Source organism: Arvicanthis niloticus, unplaced genomic scaffold (assembly GCF_011762505.2).
Source record: "Arvicanthis niloticus isolate mArvNil1 unplaced genomic scaffold, mArvNil1.pat.X pat_scaffold_498_arrow_ctg1, whole genome shotgun sequence".
NCBI lineage: Eukaryota > Metazoa > Chordata > Mammalia > Rodentia > Muridae > Arvicanthis > Arvicanthis niloticus.
The window spans coordinates 41,648-60,633 of NW_023046130.1; the positions used below are offsets into that span (position 1 = coordinate 41,648).

General features: G+C 45.1%; 1 protein-coding gene across 1 annotated transcript; it reads right to left on the bottom strand.

Annotated features, from left to right (window-relative positions):
- Positions 1 to 3,866: 3,866 nt before the first annotated feature.
- LOC117702134 (corticotropin-releasing factor-binding protein) lies at positions 3,867 to 16,656 on the bottom strand. Its single transcript, XM_034493436.2, has 7 exons — positions 16,298 to 16,656; positions 15,852 to 15,945; positions 15,414 to 15,571; positions 13,730 to 13,940; positions 11,566 to 11,714; positions 7,849 to 7,966; positions 3,867 to 4,559 (listed from the first exon to the last, which is right to left on the bottom strand). The coding sequence occupies exons 1-7, from the start codon at positions 16,553 to 16,555 to the stop codon at positions 4,402 to 4,404; spliced, it is 1,146 nt and encodes a 381-aa protein (XP_034349327.1). The 5' UTR covers positions 16,556 to 16,656; the 3' UTR covers positions 3,867 to 4,401.
- Between the last annotated feature and the right edge of the window lie 2,330 nt (positions 16,657 to 18,986).

An 18,986-nucleotide genomic window follows, 5' to 3' on the forward strand; every position in this document is an offset into this window, starting at 1 on the left:
GAACCCAGAATTCAGAACTCTGAAGCCATGAGTCAGAACCAATCCTTCTCCCCTCCATTGTTTGGGTCAGCACTGAGTGGGATAAGGCACCCAAAGCCACACCGGAACCAGGGTGCCCCTGCTCCCCTCAGTACATTTTTAAAGACAGAGAAGAAGATTGTAACTGTGATGTCGGTGAAGGGCAACGGTTTAGTCAAGTGGGCCTTTGCTGTCCTTCAAATGCTATAGACAGCGCCACCCACTTTCCCTGTGAGGTTATGGACTTGATTCTATCTGAATCAACACAGGTTTCATTCTTTAATATTCAGAATCCTGGAGGAGAGAGGTCAGCAGGTAACACCCACCTTTTTACTGGGTAGCTCTAGTATCTGTCCCACCCTTTTAAGGATGAGGGTGATTGTTGGATATTCACGGCACTCAAGTGAACCCCAAGAACTCCTATACAAGCACTGCGCTTTGTCCAATTCACTGTTGCTGTCTGCTTCCCCACCCTCATTCCCCGGCAGCCCTAGGATTCATCCCTTCACACCCTGGACCCTCCAGTAACTCTCTCTTCATGAGTGAGATTTGGTTCCTGGTGTGACTCTGTCATCAGAAGACGATACAAAGTGATGAAGAGAAGAAATGCAGAGAAGGAGTGGGATGAGGCTCCCAGGCTCCTCAGCTCAGTTGGGATCCCCTCCCCTGGGAGCAGCAAGGCCTCTGCTGAGGAAGCCTCCTCAGAGCTGTGTGGTTTCTAGGCTTCCCATCCAAACAGAAAGGCCAACAGACATGGCTCCATCCTGTTCATCTGACCTTCTACATTAGTGCTCACACTGAGTCTTTGTCTTACATAAAGCACAAGCCACTTCATCCTTCCTTAGCTGCTGGGGGGTGAACACACACTCACAAGGAGTAGAGCTCACAGTCCAGGCCACAGACTTTGATTTTATTGTGTGTCCCAGCCTTCTCGTCAAGCCTTTTTCTCACTCAGATTTTCTCTCTCCTACCTCTGATTCTTCCCTCTCTGCCATTTGTCTTCACATACAAAGAGAAGAATTTCAGATGTGAAGAGGAAAATGGATGTAATCATTACAGATGACCCAGTAGAAAGAAGTCACCGGCTTGTTTATTCACTCTTACAAAGGTGCCTTTTCTGCTACAGAGAGGAGTCTATCCAGATATAATCCCCCATGATTACCCTTTGATTGGAGATTCTTTCCCAGCCTCTTCTGGGTATGCTGAGCATACAAACAAACTGCCTGTAAGTACATCCCATTCATCAAACCGTTCTTCCTCTTTCATGAAGATTCTACTTTGCAGGCAAACATGGCCTCCCTGTTAAAATGGCAAAGAAAAAAAGATTTCACAGTCGAGACAGTCCTCGAAAAGAAATCTTTGTCTGTGAAATTTGTTCAAAACCAAATGTACCTCCTGCTCTGGGAAGAACTAGACAACAGAGGAAGAAAAACTCCTGGAAGGCACGTACCCCTCAGTGGTTAGTTGGGGGCGGAGGCGCCGAGCTATCAGCCCCAGCTGAATCCAGCTTAGTGAGTGCTTTGAGTGATGCCGAAGAGACAGCAAGCCAGGTTGAGTGGACTGACACGGAGCTGACTTTTACTATGATGTGGGGGTCCTAATTCTGGAGCTCTAAGTGGGATACAGGGGTCTGTGACCTCTTGAGCAATCTGGAGGTATTTGTAACTATATGGGATTTTTTTTCCTGGTCCATGAGTCATAGGTTGTTAAGGGGTCTAAGAATTACTATGTCAAGACAATCTTCTCAGGGAAATGGACAAGTTGGATAGAACTATATCAGTGTGAGACTTCCTGTTTATGAGATCAACGATGCACATTGGGAGTATTTTCTCTTTGAAAGAGAGTCCAGGCGGGCCTGTCTGGATAATTACCAGCCAAACTGGAGAGGAAAATTCAAGAATGGCTGAGAATTGGATTTAGACAATTCCCCAGTGCAAAGAGTGAAGCGACTCAGTGGCTTGCCAAAACAAAAGCACTTTGCACAGAGTCCAGTGTGGACGCTCCTGGTCAGTGAGCGTCCCTCTCTGGTGTCGTACAGAGACTCGGACTCCTATTGCATCCTATGGCTCTGCCCTCTGATGACCTTGGAGTGTCCTCTGTCAGAATCCCCACATTTAAACAACAGATAGAGGGTCATATGAGAAAAGATGTCACTTCCTTCCACATTCCTTCAGTCAGGATCCAGTCAGATGATCAATGCTCTAGGAAGGGATGTTGGGAAATGTAGTCTTTACACTCAAGAGGTTGAAGGGTACATTACACTTGTACCTGCTTCCATGACACAACAATACCAGAGTGTCTAGAATTGCAGAAAACAAGCTGGTTTAGAAACTGAGAGAAAACCCACAACATTGTCATGGACAAAGTAGTCCTCAGATGACACCCAGGAGAGGCAGGCTTATAAGAAACAGGAAGATAGCCAAGTATGGTAATACAAGCCTTTAACCTCAGTACTTTGTAAGGCAGAGTCAGGTAAATTTCTGAGTTATGGGCTAGCCTGGTTTACATTTGGGGCTACATAATGAGACTCTGTCTCAAAAACCAAACAAGAAAGAGCTGGAAAGGCATGCAGACAGTGAGTCACGGTCATACAGAACCTAAGAGCAAAGCATAAAGGCAGGAGAGGTTTTAGAATTATCGGCAGCGGCGCCCTCATCACTGAACTTACACCACCTCATCACTGAATCTACAAAAGCCAAGGCTAAGCCTGGGGCAGAAGGGTGAGACCTGGAAAGATTAAAGCGTTGGAAAAGGGGTGACAGAGGGGCCAGCCAAGACAGACTGTGAGCTCCGTTCAAGTTCCTGGAGAAGGTCAGGATTGGGTCTAGAAAAAGGCAGAGCCTGCCAACTGGGCACAGATGTGAGGAGAGACACAAGAAAGGCCTGGTGTGATTATCTCTTATGTTATCAATATGCCAAGGTGTGGTGGAGCACACCTTTAATCCCAGCATTCAGGAGGCAGGGGAAAGCAGAAAGCAGATCTCTGTGAGTTTGAGGCCAGCCTGATCTACACAGTGAGCTGCAGATAAGCCAGGGTAAGATCCTGTCTCAAATAAAAATAGTAGTAAAAATATTACCAATAACCTCTTTCAGTTTCTTTCCTAAAAGATTAAAAATTATCATTACTTATTTATTGTGTTTGTACCTCTCTCCCCCTCTTTCTCTCACTCTGTATGTATATGTATATTAGTGTGTGTGTGTGCCCTCTTGCTTTCCCTCCTTCTGTCTCTTTCTCCTTCTCTTCCTTCTTCCCTCCTTCCCTTCTTCCCTCCCTCTCTTCCTTCCTCTTTGTCTGTCTGTCTGTCTGTCTCTGTGTGTGTGTGTGTGTGTGTGTGTGTATCTGAGTGTGTGTGTCTCTCTGTGTGTGTAGGTTACAGGACAACTTTTAGGAGTTGGTTCCACCATGTGAGTCCCAGGGATCAAACTCATCCGTCAGACTTGGTGGCAAATTACTTTTCAAACCGAGCCATCTCACCAGCCCCCCACTCCCAACCCCCAACACAGGCTCTAAAGCAAAGTACTCAGATTTCTACAAATTATGTCTCCAAGAGCTGTTGGGAAGACCCTCTGTGGTAAAGACATACACTCTGAGTTTCCTCGGTGGATTGTGGAAACACACATCTGCTCCCCGTTTCCTGGCCAGGGATGGTCAGAATTCACCCTGAAGTCTCCCTCTACTCTGCATAAGTCTGTCAACTACTCCAGACACTCCAGAGTTCTAGCATCTTCAAGGAATCCAAAACAGTTCAGTCCATAGCTTGGGTCTGCCCCACATGGAAACAGTTTTGTGGGGAGGTGATGAAGGCAGGGACCACCCAGGAAAGCCAATACAGCAGACAGCCAAGATGCCAAGATTCTGAATACATTTATTTACATCTGGATTTATGAACGGAAAGAGGGTCTTGTTCCCATGCTACAAAGTGCTGTTTAAAAAACAAGTACTACCAATTAACAACACATAGGTACAATTTGCAACTAGAAGTGTGAAGTAATAACATACAATTCCTTTGGTATACTCAAGACTTTGACTTTTTTTTTTTAAAATCTGTCACGAAACTGTGAGTGCTGCCATTGGTTTCTCTTTGGAGCATCATCCCTTGTGACACAGCTCTTTCCCTCACTTGCTGGACCCTTGTTCCACCACTTCACCTTTGCAGCACACCAAAATGGCCGAGCATGTCCAACAACAACCTGCTGTCTACCTTCTGTTCGTTGATACATTATAACAAAAGGAAGCAAAATTGGAACTTATGTGTGCACGTGTTCAAGGCCTGGAATGCTGACTGGAAGGCTTTTAAACACTTGCTGCCCACCAAGATCATATACAATAAGTGTGGAGAACTCACTGGGCTAACAAGCGTGTCAATCGCTGAAGCCGATCATTCAAAGACTAGACAAACAGTATTCTGGGATGCTGTTTCCGGTCGAGGTTTCTAGCTCCAATGGTTCCAGCTGACGATATTCAAATGTCACACGGTTAATGTGTTTCCCACTGGAGACCATACGCACCACAGCGTTGTCGCAGCTAATTTTCATCTGGGCTGGAATTGGGGGAGGGGAATAAACATTTTTCAGCAGGTTAGAGAACAATCAGTCCAACCAGCACTCTCACTACCTAAGTTAAACACAGAGAAGGTGGGAGGCCAGGGGTGTATGGCATCTTGCTTTCAGTCAAAACAACTTGTTTTAAAACTATAGAATTAGTTGTAGAATCGTGAACTGGATCCAGCCTTTCTCTGCACGTACAGGACACTGTAGGATAAAGAAAGCTGGCTAGAAAGAGGCATGATATCTCTTTGGGCTTTGTCTTGTTCTGCCTGCTATTCTCAGGTAGCAAAGGAGACTATGGTGACTAGTAGACTCTGCTCCATGCTGGCCCTTCTGGGATGTAACACTGACCTGTAGGGGAAGGTTGGAGAGTTCCAGGGACAGTTCATGGTGAGGACAGAGGATGGGGTTACAAGTGGCAGTTAGTCCTGAGAGGAGGGTCTACACCATTGGGTGTTTGTGTGGCCCAGACAACCCCATTTATCCTTAGTCTAGATAATGACTACATTTTATACGTAAGTGAAAACACATTTGGGCAGAGTGGTACACACTGAGTAGGTCACTTTTTGTTTTATGGCACTGGTTCTCAGCCTTCCTGATGCTGTGACCCTTTAATACAGTTAACGTTGTGTGACACCCCCCAACCATAAAATTACTTTGTTGCTACATCATAACTGTAACTTTGCTGCTGGTATAAGTTGTAATGTAAATATCTGATATATACAACCCTTGGGAAAGGGCCATGCAACCCTCAAAGGGGCCTTGGCCCAGAGGCTGAGAAACACTGTTCTCTTGCTCACCAACACCTTTCAAAACTGTCCTGGTACGGGATAATTTTGAACACTGTCACTTGGCTGACATCCAGTATTGTCATTATCTGTACAGGCATCTTACACTTGTTCGTCGCTTCTCCTGGCAGGTGTGCCTGAGCAGACACTGGAAGCCACATGGCTTTTATTAAAAATTACCTCCTGCTTCTTTCCCTTGCCACAGTCGATTCCTGATGTGCACGTTAGCTATCCTATAATATTCTCTCTCCTGTTTTAATTTTCTCTGTCTCCCGCCTCACATTTTGTATCAACTCTGAGACAGGCCACCACTGACCCTGTGTCACAGGTGTCCCCCCCAGACACACCCCTGGGTGCACATGAAGCACAACAGCACAGTAATGTCATTAGGGTGAAAGTCTGTTCGAAAGAATGATAGGTTTCAACCCTGATATTTTTTTAAAAATACAAATATGACAAAACCTAGATTAATTTCTGCCTGGAAAGCCAAGATTATCTCTTCTTTGGATAATTTGGAAGGTCGTTTTTTACTCTGAACATTAATCTACACAGTATATCTAATTTCCTTTAATTAATGTGCATGCAATTTGTTTTGACATCATTTCTAACAAAGTTCAGTTTAAGGGGCAGGGTCTCTAATAGTTTGATGGTTTCGGATTAAATTTAGAGTACTTGCAAGCAGGAAAAAGGAAAGAAGGGAAAGGCTACATTTGCCAACTGTGAATCCCAGCATAAGGCACTTAGCATGTGTGTGAGGCCCTGGGTATAGCACCTAGCACCACACAGGTTAATGAATAAGAAAAGAAAATTAAAGCAAGAAAGAAACCTAAACAATCCAAAACTAAGCCAAACGTGATAAGATCCAAGCTTTAAACCGCTTAACATTGGTTTCAATTATGCTCAAAATTTAGACAAAGCAGGGAGGTTCTTGGATTTTAGTTTTTTGTTTGTTTGTTTGGCCTAGGTTCCTAGGATGCTCTCACCTAACCTAAGTCCTGTAATGCAAGCAGAAATAAGACATCTTCGACTATGTAATTTGAAGTCACAAGCATTCTTCAATCATATCCGTTCCTACACCCACATGCATGTCCCTAAAGGCCGTTTCCCTCTACAGCTGAACCCACACAGCGCCTCAGAAGGTGACTTCAGAAGACCAGCACAGCTACATGCAGTGACCGCTTACATCAGAGTAGAGGCCAGAGAGCATAGCAGCCCCTTCTGGGCACAGTGGTGTGCACCTGTGATTCCAGCACTCTAGGGGCTGAGGCGGGAAGATCAAGAATTCAAGGCCAGCCTGGGCTGTGTAGTGAGACACTGTCTCGAAAAACAAAAACAAAACAAACAAACAAACAAACAAAACCCTCCTCAACTTCAGCAACATTTGGACATCTGTAAAAGGCTCGCCTTAGTCTGGTCTCATGGAGACGTTTCTGAGCAGAGAGCAGGTCACAGCAGGCCTTCCCTTCTACCTGTGTACATGAATTCTCTTTCAGAGCTCTTTTGTTTACTGAGGGCTTAGCATTAGGACAGGGAGAAAATACTGGGGAGCAGAGCTTATTGTAACATCAGGACATAACTGACCAAAATGTCGGTTTGCTTTGCAACTTTATTGCCTACTTGGGGCGGGAGAGGAGGGCTCTGGTGGGAATGGTCTGTGCAGTTTGGCATTGGTGTTCTCGACCTTTGCTTTTAATTTGACTCTTTCCAGATTGCCAATAATTCCCGACACCTGAAGTACAGGTGTGAGGATGGCCTTACAGAGTCGTTCTGTGGAAACTTCCCCCACCACACATAACAGTTGTTATTAGTCTGGGCATGAGGTCAGTAGTCCAGACGCCATCCTCATACACCTTAGCTTGAGTACATGAGCATCCTCTTTGGTCCCTGGCAACGCAGAGCTGGCCCCATTTGGCATCTGCATCTTAAAGCATCTTTTTATTAATGATGAGGGTTTCAGAATTTGCCTCTGGGTTGCAATGGCCCTTGAGAAGCTAGCAAACCTGTAGAAGTTGGGGAGACTCAAAAGCTCAGAGATATTCTAAAAATCTTACTGGTTTGTTGTATATGTGGCTATAAATAATCCATCCTCGTGTATGTATCATATACAGGTAGTAAAGTTATTTAATTGTTTCATTATTATATTGTTACCAACCACTGATACTTTTACCATTTGAACTGTCAGTCAACAAACAAGTTAGTTTCCAGAGTGTAAAAGCAGACGTCCTCCCTGAAGTGGAGAAACCTTGTCTTTTCCACAGTTTTCCTTAAATACACATTCTAGCTGTTCCATAGGTGTCTCTCCTGGTGCCTGATGCTTAGGTAATAGGTTCTGATACTACACATGGGTTCTAAAATAAAATTCTCACATTGGCTCAACATAAAAAAAACAAATATTTTTGTAGAGTTTACCCTCTTGTATATGAAAAGTTAGCATGTTGTATTTAAGGAGAGAACCCTGACAGTCACATAATTGACAGCTAAAGATCTGTCTCACCAGGGCCATGAAAGGGGTAGCACAGGTCTGCTAAGGGCATCATCCTGGAGGGGTCCAATCCAGTTCCTCCCAGCAGCTCCACAAAGTCACCAGTTCCGCCACAGCCAGCCGCAGGTTTCTAAGAGAAGACAGCAGCAAAAAAAAAAAAAAAAAAAAAAAGAGCAAGATGCAGATAAACCTATCACAGGTCTACCTGAGCCAGGATGGATCCGTGAACACACTCTGTCAGCCTTCAGCCTGTAACTGTGCTTGAATCAAACATCAGAGACTCCAGAAATTGTTTAAGGTGGAGGGGAAAAGGCTCTCCCAGGGTCAGTTTTCCTTTGTCAGTTGATACGTCATTGTTTAATGTATGTGTACGTGCAAAAGCTAAATCCAATGACTGGAAAAATGAACCAGGAATTTGTAAGCTCTTTAAGATGTGTAGATACAGAACCTGAGAGTCCTTGGACACACACCAAGTGACTGGGATCTTGTAATGCATGCAGTCAGAGGAAAGAAAGCCCGGGCACCTGCATTTTATAATTACATTATAATTTGTTTATTAAAGTCCTGTGTTCTCCCTCAGCTTACATCTTTTCCTCTTGCTAATAGAGGGATATTTCTGTTCTTGGAACGTGTCTTCCACAAATAAGGATTTAGACTACTCATGGGTATAGTAAAAAAAAAAAAAAAAAGACTAGAACTGTGATTTGGGGCTCAAGTTAGCCAAACTTACCATTTACTCTTTCCTTTCAATGAAAACAAATTCTTTTCATGGCACTCAAAAGAATTCATTCTGAGCCTCTGAAACCATCATTTCCTGCTTCCCCGCATCCTCCCACAGCTCTCAGCCACAGGGATTTCTGTGACCTGCTCAACACAGAGAAAGTATGCATCCGCAGTCCCGAATGTCGCGCTTGGCTCCTGCTTCACGTGCCCAGGTTAGTCCTGATTTCACGTCAGTTCCCCACAAGGGCTGGGATTATAGGAATGAGCTGCACATGTGTGTTAAATTCTTAATAACGTTTGTAAGCATTTCCCACATTTTCACTCTCTACGCTCTCCCATCATCTCAGTAGCTAGGTTTGCCTGTTATTCACTGCTGAGTACTCGTGAAGAGATCTAGTGGTGTGTGGCTGGTAGTCTGAAGTTAACCAGACAAACTCCGACACAAAGGAGACAAAATCTTAGACTGAGGACTTTAAACACCCATCTACACAGGTGCACACCTGTCAGACATTGAGAAGAACCCTCCGATGTGGCGGGAAGTAAAATTGAGACATCGTATAACGGAACATATTTGGCTAAGGAATGGAGACAACAGGGGCTGCTTACATTTAAAGAGCCTACTGTGAGGACGACCGTATGCTTAGGTACTTCAAATGTAATTTCATTACATGATGAAATAAAGATTTAATTAGGCCCACTGTGCACAAGTTTGTGAACAGACATTCAAACAAGCTATTTAGAAATAGAAGAACATAATTGCCTTTCCCATGAGTAGATAATAGACGGAAGTTTCCACTTGGTGAGTGATGACATCTCTCTCCTCTTTGGAATCCTCTCAGGTGTTCTTATAAACAGTGGCAGAAAGTGAGCTGCATGGGGACCTGTCTGGGGTTCTGGGCCTCAGCAGCAGTTCCTACATGTTTTTGTTGAAGCCTTAAGTTCCTACCCTCTCTTGGCGTTAAGCCAACTCCCCACTGTTCATTATGAACGCTCAAAGTCTCATCTCCCAAAACACATGAATTCTGAAGTGCTAATGGGATGGTCTCCAGTGGTTCACTAGCAACAACCACAGAGCCATCTCACAGGGAATGTGAGGCATCTCGTGTCCCCAGCCCACCCATCAGTGGAGGCCAGAATGACCTTGCAGGACAACACACATCAGGTGTTTTCCCAGCTGATCCCAAGGCTCTCCCACCACTCCTGCTGCACACAACCTTCTCCAGGTAGATAGCACACGTGGCTCTACCAATCTGCCTCTCTAGCTCACTGCTTCCTGTGTCTAGGGTCCAGTAAGCCCATTTCTGCCTGGGCAGCACTGTTCTGCTTGCTCCTCCTGCCTCCTGTGACTGCTGCTCCTTCTGATGTAAGTTTCCTTTGCAGACGACACTGTCTCAGACAGCTCTGTCTACCCACTTTCCAGGTCCTGTCTATCAAACCACTCTGCTGCATTTTCTGTACAGATTTGATTTGAAATTCATGATAATTTTCACTACAAAATAGGCTGCCTGTGAGCAGGATCTGCCTTGTTCATTGCTTATTTCTAGAATCTAGAATAGTCCCTGCACAGAGGATATTATTATTATTATTATTATTATTATTATTATTATTTTATTATGTTATTACTATTACTACGACTACCACCACTACTACTACTTGGTAGTACTCGTAAAGAGATCATGCTGTTAGCCTGTCACAAGACGTTCTCCTATCTCAGTCTCCCTGTGCTTAGGGTTACAAGTATAAATTACAATTACCATGTTCAGCTTTCAATACCCAGGCCTCAAAAAGGAGGTTTTTAAAGGAATAGATGCCTAGAACACAGTAGGCACACAAAAAAATTAAGGGGAATACTAAAATTATCCTTAGGGCTTCAATACTGAAAGCACAGATCTCCTAATACGTTACCATGTCTCCCACCAGATTCTAGATCATTCAGGAACAGCATGGCTTACAAACACTATCAGGTTGGATCCAAAGCACTCAGACATTCTTATCAAAGGATCGATCCTCAGTCAAAGTTCAAGAATAACAAAGAAGGGGCAGGGACTTGTGGGTGTGGGGGCGAGAGGAAGTTAGGCACCACTTCTTTTTCTTGGACCTGTTCCTTATTTACTTTTCACGAAGATCTGTATGTTTGGGAATACTGGCTGCCTCTGACACCACCAAATGCATGTGTTATCTTAACTTAGGCCTATGAACAAGGAAAAGAAAATGAGTGTGACGCATGGAGCATCCGCTGTCTGTGCAAAGGGATGCAGTGAAACTAGCATTTATGGTAAGGCACACATGGAAGCTGATATGAAAGCAAGTTGGTAAGAATTTCACAGTTAATATATACATATAAATATATATATTTATATATTTATATATAAATATATACATTTATATTTAATATATAAAATATATATTTAGTATATATTACATATATATATACACTAATGTGTGTGTGTGTGTTAGGCAAGATGTCATACAACACGCTCTTCAAAACTTCACCACTCTTTGCAATATAAAAATCCAATTTCCCATTTTATGCCACCATCAGCATTCTTTCATAGCCGAGTGCTGTCAATGAGAGTGGCTTCCTTCATATCAAAAGAAAATTCCAATAATCAGGAGAGCAGCTGCGCCCGTGACTCAGAGAAGCGTCAGCTAGGAGAGGATTTTTGTAAAAGAGGAAAGTACAAGAGTGTTCGACTGTAATTACATGCTGCAGCTTTACCAACTGAAAGCATTTCCTATGTCACAAGAGAAATCCTGGAGCAGTCAGAACGGGCACCTGAGTGTTTGCCGGCAGCGCGACTGAAATAGACAGAGAGGAAGCCAGGGCAGCGTGCAGGAGACGTAAAAGCCAGGGGCCACATGGCTCGGGCTTCCCGACAGGATGGGTGCTTTGTCACAGATAAAGAACAAACAAACAAACAAACAAACAAAAACAAGAAAAAAACAAAACAACAACAAGAAACCAGTGACCTTACCAAATGGCCAAGGAGCAAGCGAGCTACTGACCTTTAGCTGAAGGCCGTGCGGGTGTCCGAGGCTGAGATCGGAGACTTTGATTGCCACTGGATAAATGATGGAGAAGCTGCAGTTTTGCTGCTGGTATGGAACCACCAAAGTAAACCTTCCGCTCGGAGTCTGAGAGATGACATTGCAAGCTTTAGGAGGGGGGAAAAAGATACAAATACATTATTTAGAGTGCCAGGTTTTTTTGTATAAATTTATTATACCTTTGTTCTAGATTTCAGTTCATGGTCTGGTAGGTATGGCCTATCTGGGGCCCACTGGCCACAAGTGCCCCGGGGTAGCTTTGATTGGTGCTAAACATATTTGTAGATTACCAACATCCAGGGGCTGGGCCGCTCTAGTTAGGAGTTGCGCCCAGGAAGAGGGTGTATATCACCATGACAATCTGGGGAGAGGAAGGAGCCTGGGAATTGAACTCATCAGTGTTGGGAAGCACCAGCCACAAGGGGGCGTCTCACCTTTGTCTGTTTATAAGGATCCTAAGGTAGGGAGTCTTTGCCAGTCAGACAACACACCTGGGGGGTACCAGGAGCACCTCTGTTGAGTTGATTCTAGATCTAAACCAGGAGATCAAGACTCAACCGTGAAGCCAGAAACTCACCCATAGAATTTGGAGCCATGGTGTTATTTGTTAAACAATAAAATCAAGTCTAATTTTATTCTAAAGATTTCATGATACTGACAGAAGAAGGCAAAAATAAAATAGACAACACTTTTGTACCTAATACATATTTGCTGGGTATAGAATAATATAAAGTTGATTAAATGATCTTTTTTGTTTTGTTTTATTTTGGTTTTTTGGTTTTTTGGTTTTTCGAGACAGGGTTTCTCTGTGTAGTCCTGGCTGTCCTGGAACTCACTCTGTAGACCAGGCTGGCCTCGAACTCAGAAATCCACCTGCCTCTGCCTCCCAAGTGCTGGGATTAAAGGTGTGCGCCACCACTGCCCGGCTAAATGATCTTTTTTATATTTTATATTTTATATTATTTATTATTGTTGTTGCTTTGAGACAGAATTTCTCTGGGTAGTCCTGGAACTTGCTCTGTAGACCAGGCTGACCTCAAACTCAGAGATTTGCCTGCCTTTGCCCTCGAGTGCTGTGATTAAAGGTGTAGGCCACCATGCCCAGCTTAAATTTTTAAATCGTGAAAGTCTTAAGATTTTTCTGAATTTTTTTTCTTTTATCTCAAGTCCAAACTTACAACAGAGTTATTCTTCTATCTATGAAACAGAGGTATGGGATTTCTGACAACTTATCTCCTTGTATTTTTAATTACTCTTAATTTCAGAATAAGTGAAATTCCTTGGCAGCTTTAAAAGACATCTTCTGATTTTTTACCAAGCAAATTCCAGGAGAAATGAACTCTCAACATTCTGCTTCTCAGATAGCCTCAGCTTTTCAGGGCAGAATTTCTCTTCCTCTCCCTCCCTTTCCTCTTCCCCCTCCCCTTTCTCCCTCTCCTTCTTGTCTCCCTCTCCCTCTCTTCTTTCCTCCCTAGTGCTAAAGTTTGAACCCAACTTTTGCTTCAAGCATCCTTAAACAAATGGTTTACCACTACATCCCTAGTTCTCAGCTTTTTCCCTTAATGAGGAAATAAACCAATGTATGAACTCATTTTGCTCAAAATCACACTCTTTCAGGTTGGTTGTATAGTTTTATAGCCTAATCTGTGTATCTCTCTAACAGAAATTAACCGAGATATGGTGGTGGTTTTGTAGTAGAAGATAACATGGAAGGAGGTGACACAGGGGCACTGGTTCACTCCCTCCTTAGGGCATGACATCTGCCCACCTGTCTCAGAAGCACAGTCTTCAGACTTTGTTTACAAAGCTCTGGCACCAAATGATTCTTCAAGCTTATCCCACATCTGCAGGATGGCTTGGGAGATTAAAGTTGGTTACTGAACCCATTGTAATGCCTTGGGAGGGCAGAGCAAGACTTGGAGGAAAAATAGAAGTGTATGTGCCATATGTTAGAATATTACCTAGCCTGGGAAATACAACTAAAAACTGTGGTTTAATTTTCGTATCAAGGAATAAAAAACCCATGCCATTCCGTGGCTTAAGTCTGTGAGGTAATACAATCTTTACAAAGCAGAAGTGGCCGCCTCCCGCCCTGAGTCCTGTCTGTTGCTTGTTTACTTACGGAAGAGGTTGGGGTCTGTCTTTATGGTTATTGTGAATCCATTTCCTGGTTCATGGACCCGGAAGAAGACCATGGCCACATTCTGGGAAGATGTGATGCTCTTTCTGGTTAGACCACTCTCACAGAAATCTGTGTACCTCTTCATGGTGGGCAGAGGGTGATCCTGAGAACTTGGGAATTTCTCCCCCTTAAGGATCCAACCATCAAATACCTACAAATGATAATAATGATAATAGCAACAACAACAATTGGACAGACATACCTAGTCACTTTCAGCAGCTTCTAAAATCAGAATCTGTTGTAAAGAGGCGGGAGTTACCAAGCAACAAGCCTTCCATTATGAGGAACACACAGCCGCTACTCCCAGCCTGCTTGTCTGTGCAGTTGCAAGGACTATCTTTTCTACATAAGCCTTCAAGCTGCTAAGTTAGCACACCCTTTTAAACCTTATCAACTAGTTTGATAAAAGGAAGTGAATTACAAACAACACTGATTTTCATCCTATCTTTTCCACATTCATAACACCTCCACGGGAGGGCTGCTTGGATTTCACTTCGCTTCAGTTTCTGCTTTCCTCTGATCAGTTAACTGTGGGCAACAACAACAAATCTCAAAGAATAAGTAACAACACCTGACCTGGATATGATGGAGGGTGATTGTAACCCCAATACCACAGAGGCTAAGGGGGAGCATCGTGAGTTTGCAGCCAACCTGGGATAAAACGAGTGATTGTGTCCAAGTGATGGGGGGAGGGGTATGTAGGAGGGGGGAATCCAGAGCAGCAGATTTCTTTGCCAGTGGCTCACTCTTCATATTAATATATAATCATATTAATATTAATCACTATATATATATGTATATATCATCACCTCAAGTTATTTTTTAAAATATTTCTAAATGCTGCAGTCAGGCAGTGCTGGCTAGTAAGCCACGTAAGACTTCCTCTTTGCTTCCTGGGACAAAGGGTCAAGGTCAGTTGACCCCGTTCTCAGAAATCACCACAGGCCTCCATTTTAATGAGTCCATCGTAGCGCAATTAGCGACAGCCGACAGCCGGGTTGCAAATTATTTCTAGCAAGCTTGACAGGTTCCCAAATGGTTTTGGAGGTCTGAAGTGTGATTGTTTTCTTGGGGCAGTAGACCTCTATCCCCGCTCCCTCCGCTGACCTGTGTGACTCTGGGGACTGAAGTGGGATGCTGTGGCGCTGGGTGAATTCTCCTTCCATTCTTTGTTTCTCTCAAACTCCACCTCCTCTCAGCATCCCTCTCCCAAACAGTGCCTCACTACTCCAGAACCCCATCAGCCCGCCGAAGAGTCTAGGCGCTCCTGGAATGGCGAGGTGGGTTCAGATCTCGGATCGCAAGAGAACCCTATTTGAGAGCTCCTGCTAATTATTTTTGCCATGTTCTGTGTGCCCCGGATTACATCGTAGCGTCTCACACTGCAAGTTCAAGTGCTAGGAAGTTCCCAGGAGTTGGGGAGAGCACAGAAGGGAAATTTAAACCACCAGCGTCGGGGGCGCTAGACCTGCAGCGTTTGGTACTAGACCCTTCCTAGGAATCCAGCCTCCTGGGCTCTCCTAGGGCGCTTCTGAGACTCGAGACATATAGGTTCAGTTGTCCCCCACATGGCCGCACTTAGGGGCAAGTGGGCTGGGGCCGCGAACAGTAAGGACCCCCTCACCTTCAGGAAATCCCCACCCTGGCAGTCGATGGAGACCAGGTCATAGTGGATGGTGATGAACTCCTCGGGTTCGCCAATGAAGAAGACGGCGCAGTGCAGCTGCGGCCGGTCAGCGGTGAAGGTGAACTGGCCAGGGAGGCTCAGCATGTCCAGGCACCCTGGGAGAGAGCACGGAGCCCGGGGTCCTCAGCTGCCTCGGGAAGCTGCTTCCAGCACGCCCCATTCCCCGCCTCCACAGCGCGCTCCAGCCTGGAGCTCCCAGCTTAAGCTGCACTGGGTTGCCTGCCCTGGCTTGGAAGAAGCCTCGTGGATGTTGCAACCAAGAGGTCCCAGCCTGCCCCCCGGACAGATATCCTGCAAGCCTGTGTCCTAGGTGCAAAGCTTTAGCCTCCCACCTCCCGGGCACCCACACACTGGAGCAGGACAACCCCAACTCACGCAGAGTCCGTCGGTACGGCTGCTCGTCTGCCAGGTCCCGCTTCAGATTGGCGCTGAAGAGCAGGAAAGGGTCGTAGACCGCGTCTTCTTGCACCTGGCAAGGAAAGTGGATCGGTCCGGAAAAGTTCAGGGGGAAGGAAAGAAAGTGAAGCAGGAGCAGGGCACCCTTCTTGCAGCTCACAGAAACAAATGGGGGCTGCGGGGGAGGGGTGGTCCATGTCTCCTGAGTCTAGAGACTATGAGTGAGTATTAGATTTTTTTTCCATCAGATTAGGGTACCCAGGCCAGAGAAAGGCAGGCAGTTTGGATGCTCGGGGGCAAGGAGAAAGCACGTCTAGGTGAACCAGGGACAAAGGATGCAGCAGAGAAAGGATCAAAAGTTGCTCTGCTGTCCCTGGCTGAATAATCAAGGGAAAGGTGTTAAGGATCAAGAAAGGATGGCTCACCTCTAGGTAGCGGCTCTCTCCCCTTAGAGCTGTCAGGAGGATCAGAATGAAGTGGCATTGGAGTTTGAAGTTCAGTGACATGCTGGCCTTGTGTCCGCAGCTGGTGTGCTCTGCTGCAGAGATCTTAGGCGTTTCTTCCCACACCTTCGCCCACGCTGAGAGCTCGAAGCTGCTAGGGTCCCTTTCCTGGGTCTCTTTTATAGAGCAGTAGAGAGGGGAGGCTCTCTGCCCCTTAACTGATCCGAGCTTAGTTACCATGGGTTACCCTGCCTCGGTGACAAAATGCGTGGCAATGACGAGGGTCCAGCTCTCAGCTACAAATATTTCAGCATGGCCCCGCATTATTCATCAAGAGTGACACTTCAGTCACGAGAACCTAGTGACCTGAACGTATAGGAGAAAGAATGAGGCAGAGGCAGAGCAGAGACTCAGGGAGAGCGTTTCGCTTGGCCTCTAAAACGTTAGTTACATTATATTCATTATACATATTGGGGGAATTTTTGACATTGTAAAAGCAAATGTCAGTAGTGTCAGACACATATGACCTCATCATGGGGCCTAGTCACATAACTGCTGATGGTACCTTGCCGGAAATGTCCAGAGAGTAGTGTCAGTGCGACTATCATTCCTGTCCATAAGAAATATAAGGTGGTTTCAGCTCCAAAACTTTGACAGAGCCTGATTTTATAGAATATTGCAGAAATAAAATTCCAGGCTTCCTTTCTCTTGCTTTATTCCGATCCTGCTTCTTATCAGCATTTGATCAATGAAGAGCGAGAGTCTACAGGCTTCTGGGTGTTAGCTGGGCTGTCCCTGAATTGCATGTTTCCCTGTGTCCTTGCTCCTGGACAGTGCTCTGTAGCCAGGACTTCAGCCTCACTGAACCACTGAGAGAAATCACTCCACGCCGTGCTTCCAAGCACTTGGGTTACTCTGAATCACCAGTGGGAAACGTGCTGACGCTTCCATAACTGACACACAGCTCCGGTGGAACAGGAGGGAATCCAGACAGGAGTTGTGTGTAAGCTTACTTTTGTCAATTGGCAGAAGACCATGGCTTCTGTTTTCTGTCCAGAGCTGGGGACAGTGTAGAGACAAGCCCTCTCTAGTTTCCCCCTTTAAAATAGGCAGTAAATACTGCTAGAAAAATCAAACTCAAGACCACAATGTAAGGTTTTAATGAAAGAAAATGATTACATTTGTGATTAAAACACTTTAAAGTAACAGGAATCTCCTCAGGGTATCAGAATTTGATGTGTTCATATCTGAGACAATACTGAGCTCTACAGGGGTTGTGTCTTAGGTTTTACATCAGGAGGTCTTCCTATCCTGGTCTAATGCCAACAGTCCTTAGACCAGACCACAGAGCAGAAAGAACACATAAAGATCATGAGCTCTGGCACCATGCCCTTCTCTTCATCCCCCACTGTTTAGGTGTCTGAACTTCAGAGAGGGATGCAGTACATGGACAGGAATGAAAGAAGAGAAAACCTAATGGCTTAACATCGCCTGCCTGCCTTAAAGGCATCCAGCCATCTTCAGGACCATCTCCCATCCCATCCAAAACTAGAGAGATTCTCAGGAAATTCTCACCCAGCATACCATGACATGCCCTCCTCTCTCATCAGCACAGACCAGGCTTTGGCCAGTCTAGGGCTCACCCCAACAGTTACACCCAGCCCAACACTGTCTTTTCCACTTTGGGGGTTTGGCACCTGTGTCACCTCAGCTCTGAGGTACACATTAACATCATCAAGACATTATTGGTCTCTGGCCCACACCTTCACATACATATGTACCCCACCCTACCCTACCCCCACCTCTACCAGCACAGGGACAAGGATGTTCTCTGAATGCTTGCATGCAAAAAACAAGCAAAAAAAAAAAAAAAAAAAAGATAGGTTTTTAAGTTTTTAAAGAAACAAGATTAAGCTAGCCATCATGGTGCGTGCCTGTAGTCCCAGCACTGAGAAGGCAGAGAGAGGAGGATTGTGGGTTCGAGGCCAGCCTGGTTGCATAGTGAGAATTATCTCAAAGAAACAGAAGGTAATGGGAAGGGAAGAAGGGAGGAAGGGAGGAAGGGAGGGAAGGAGGAAGGGAGGGAGGGAGGAAAAAAGGAGAGAGAGAGAGAGAGAGAGAGAGAGAGAGAGAGAGAGAGAGACCGTGGAATAAAACCTACCATAGTTAACCGTAATCAACAAGACTGGCTTTCACAGAGTCTTGTTTGATTCGGCTGCTATTTATTTTCTTGTGGTGAGAAAATGACAAAAGTTCTACTTCTTGTCAGGGGTTTCAGCACAGGACACAGTACAGGTTGTAGGGATGGTGCTATCCAGTGATCTCTAGAACTTATCCGCCCTGCGTTCCTGTATGGATGAACAATCTGTATGGATGAACAATTCCACCCATCACTCAACCTCTGTCAACCATTGCTCTAGCCTCTGCTGCTAAAAGGTGGCTATTTTTAGATATTTCAGAGACGTAGAATCTCCAGTACTCAAGAGGGTTGGGATCACAAGAGTTCCCAACCAGTTTAGGATACCTAGCACGAACCTAGTCAAGGCAGTGGCAGCACATACCTTCAATCCCAGCACTTGGGAAGAAGACACAGGATTTCTGTGAGTTCAAGGCCAGCCAGGTCTATATAGTGAACGAGTTCCAGGAAAGCCAGGGCTACGTGGAGAGATCC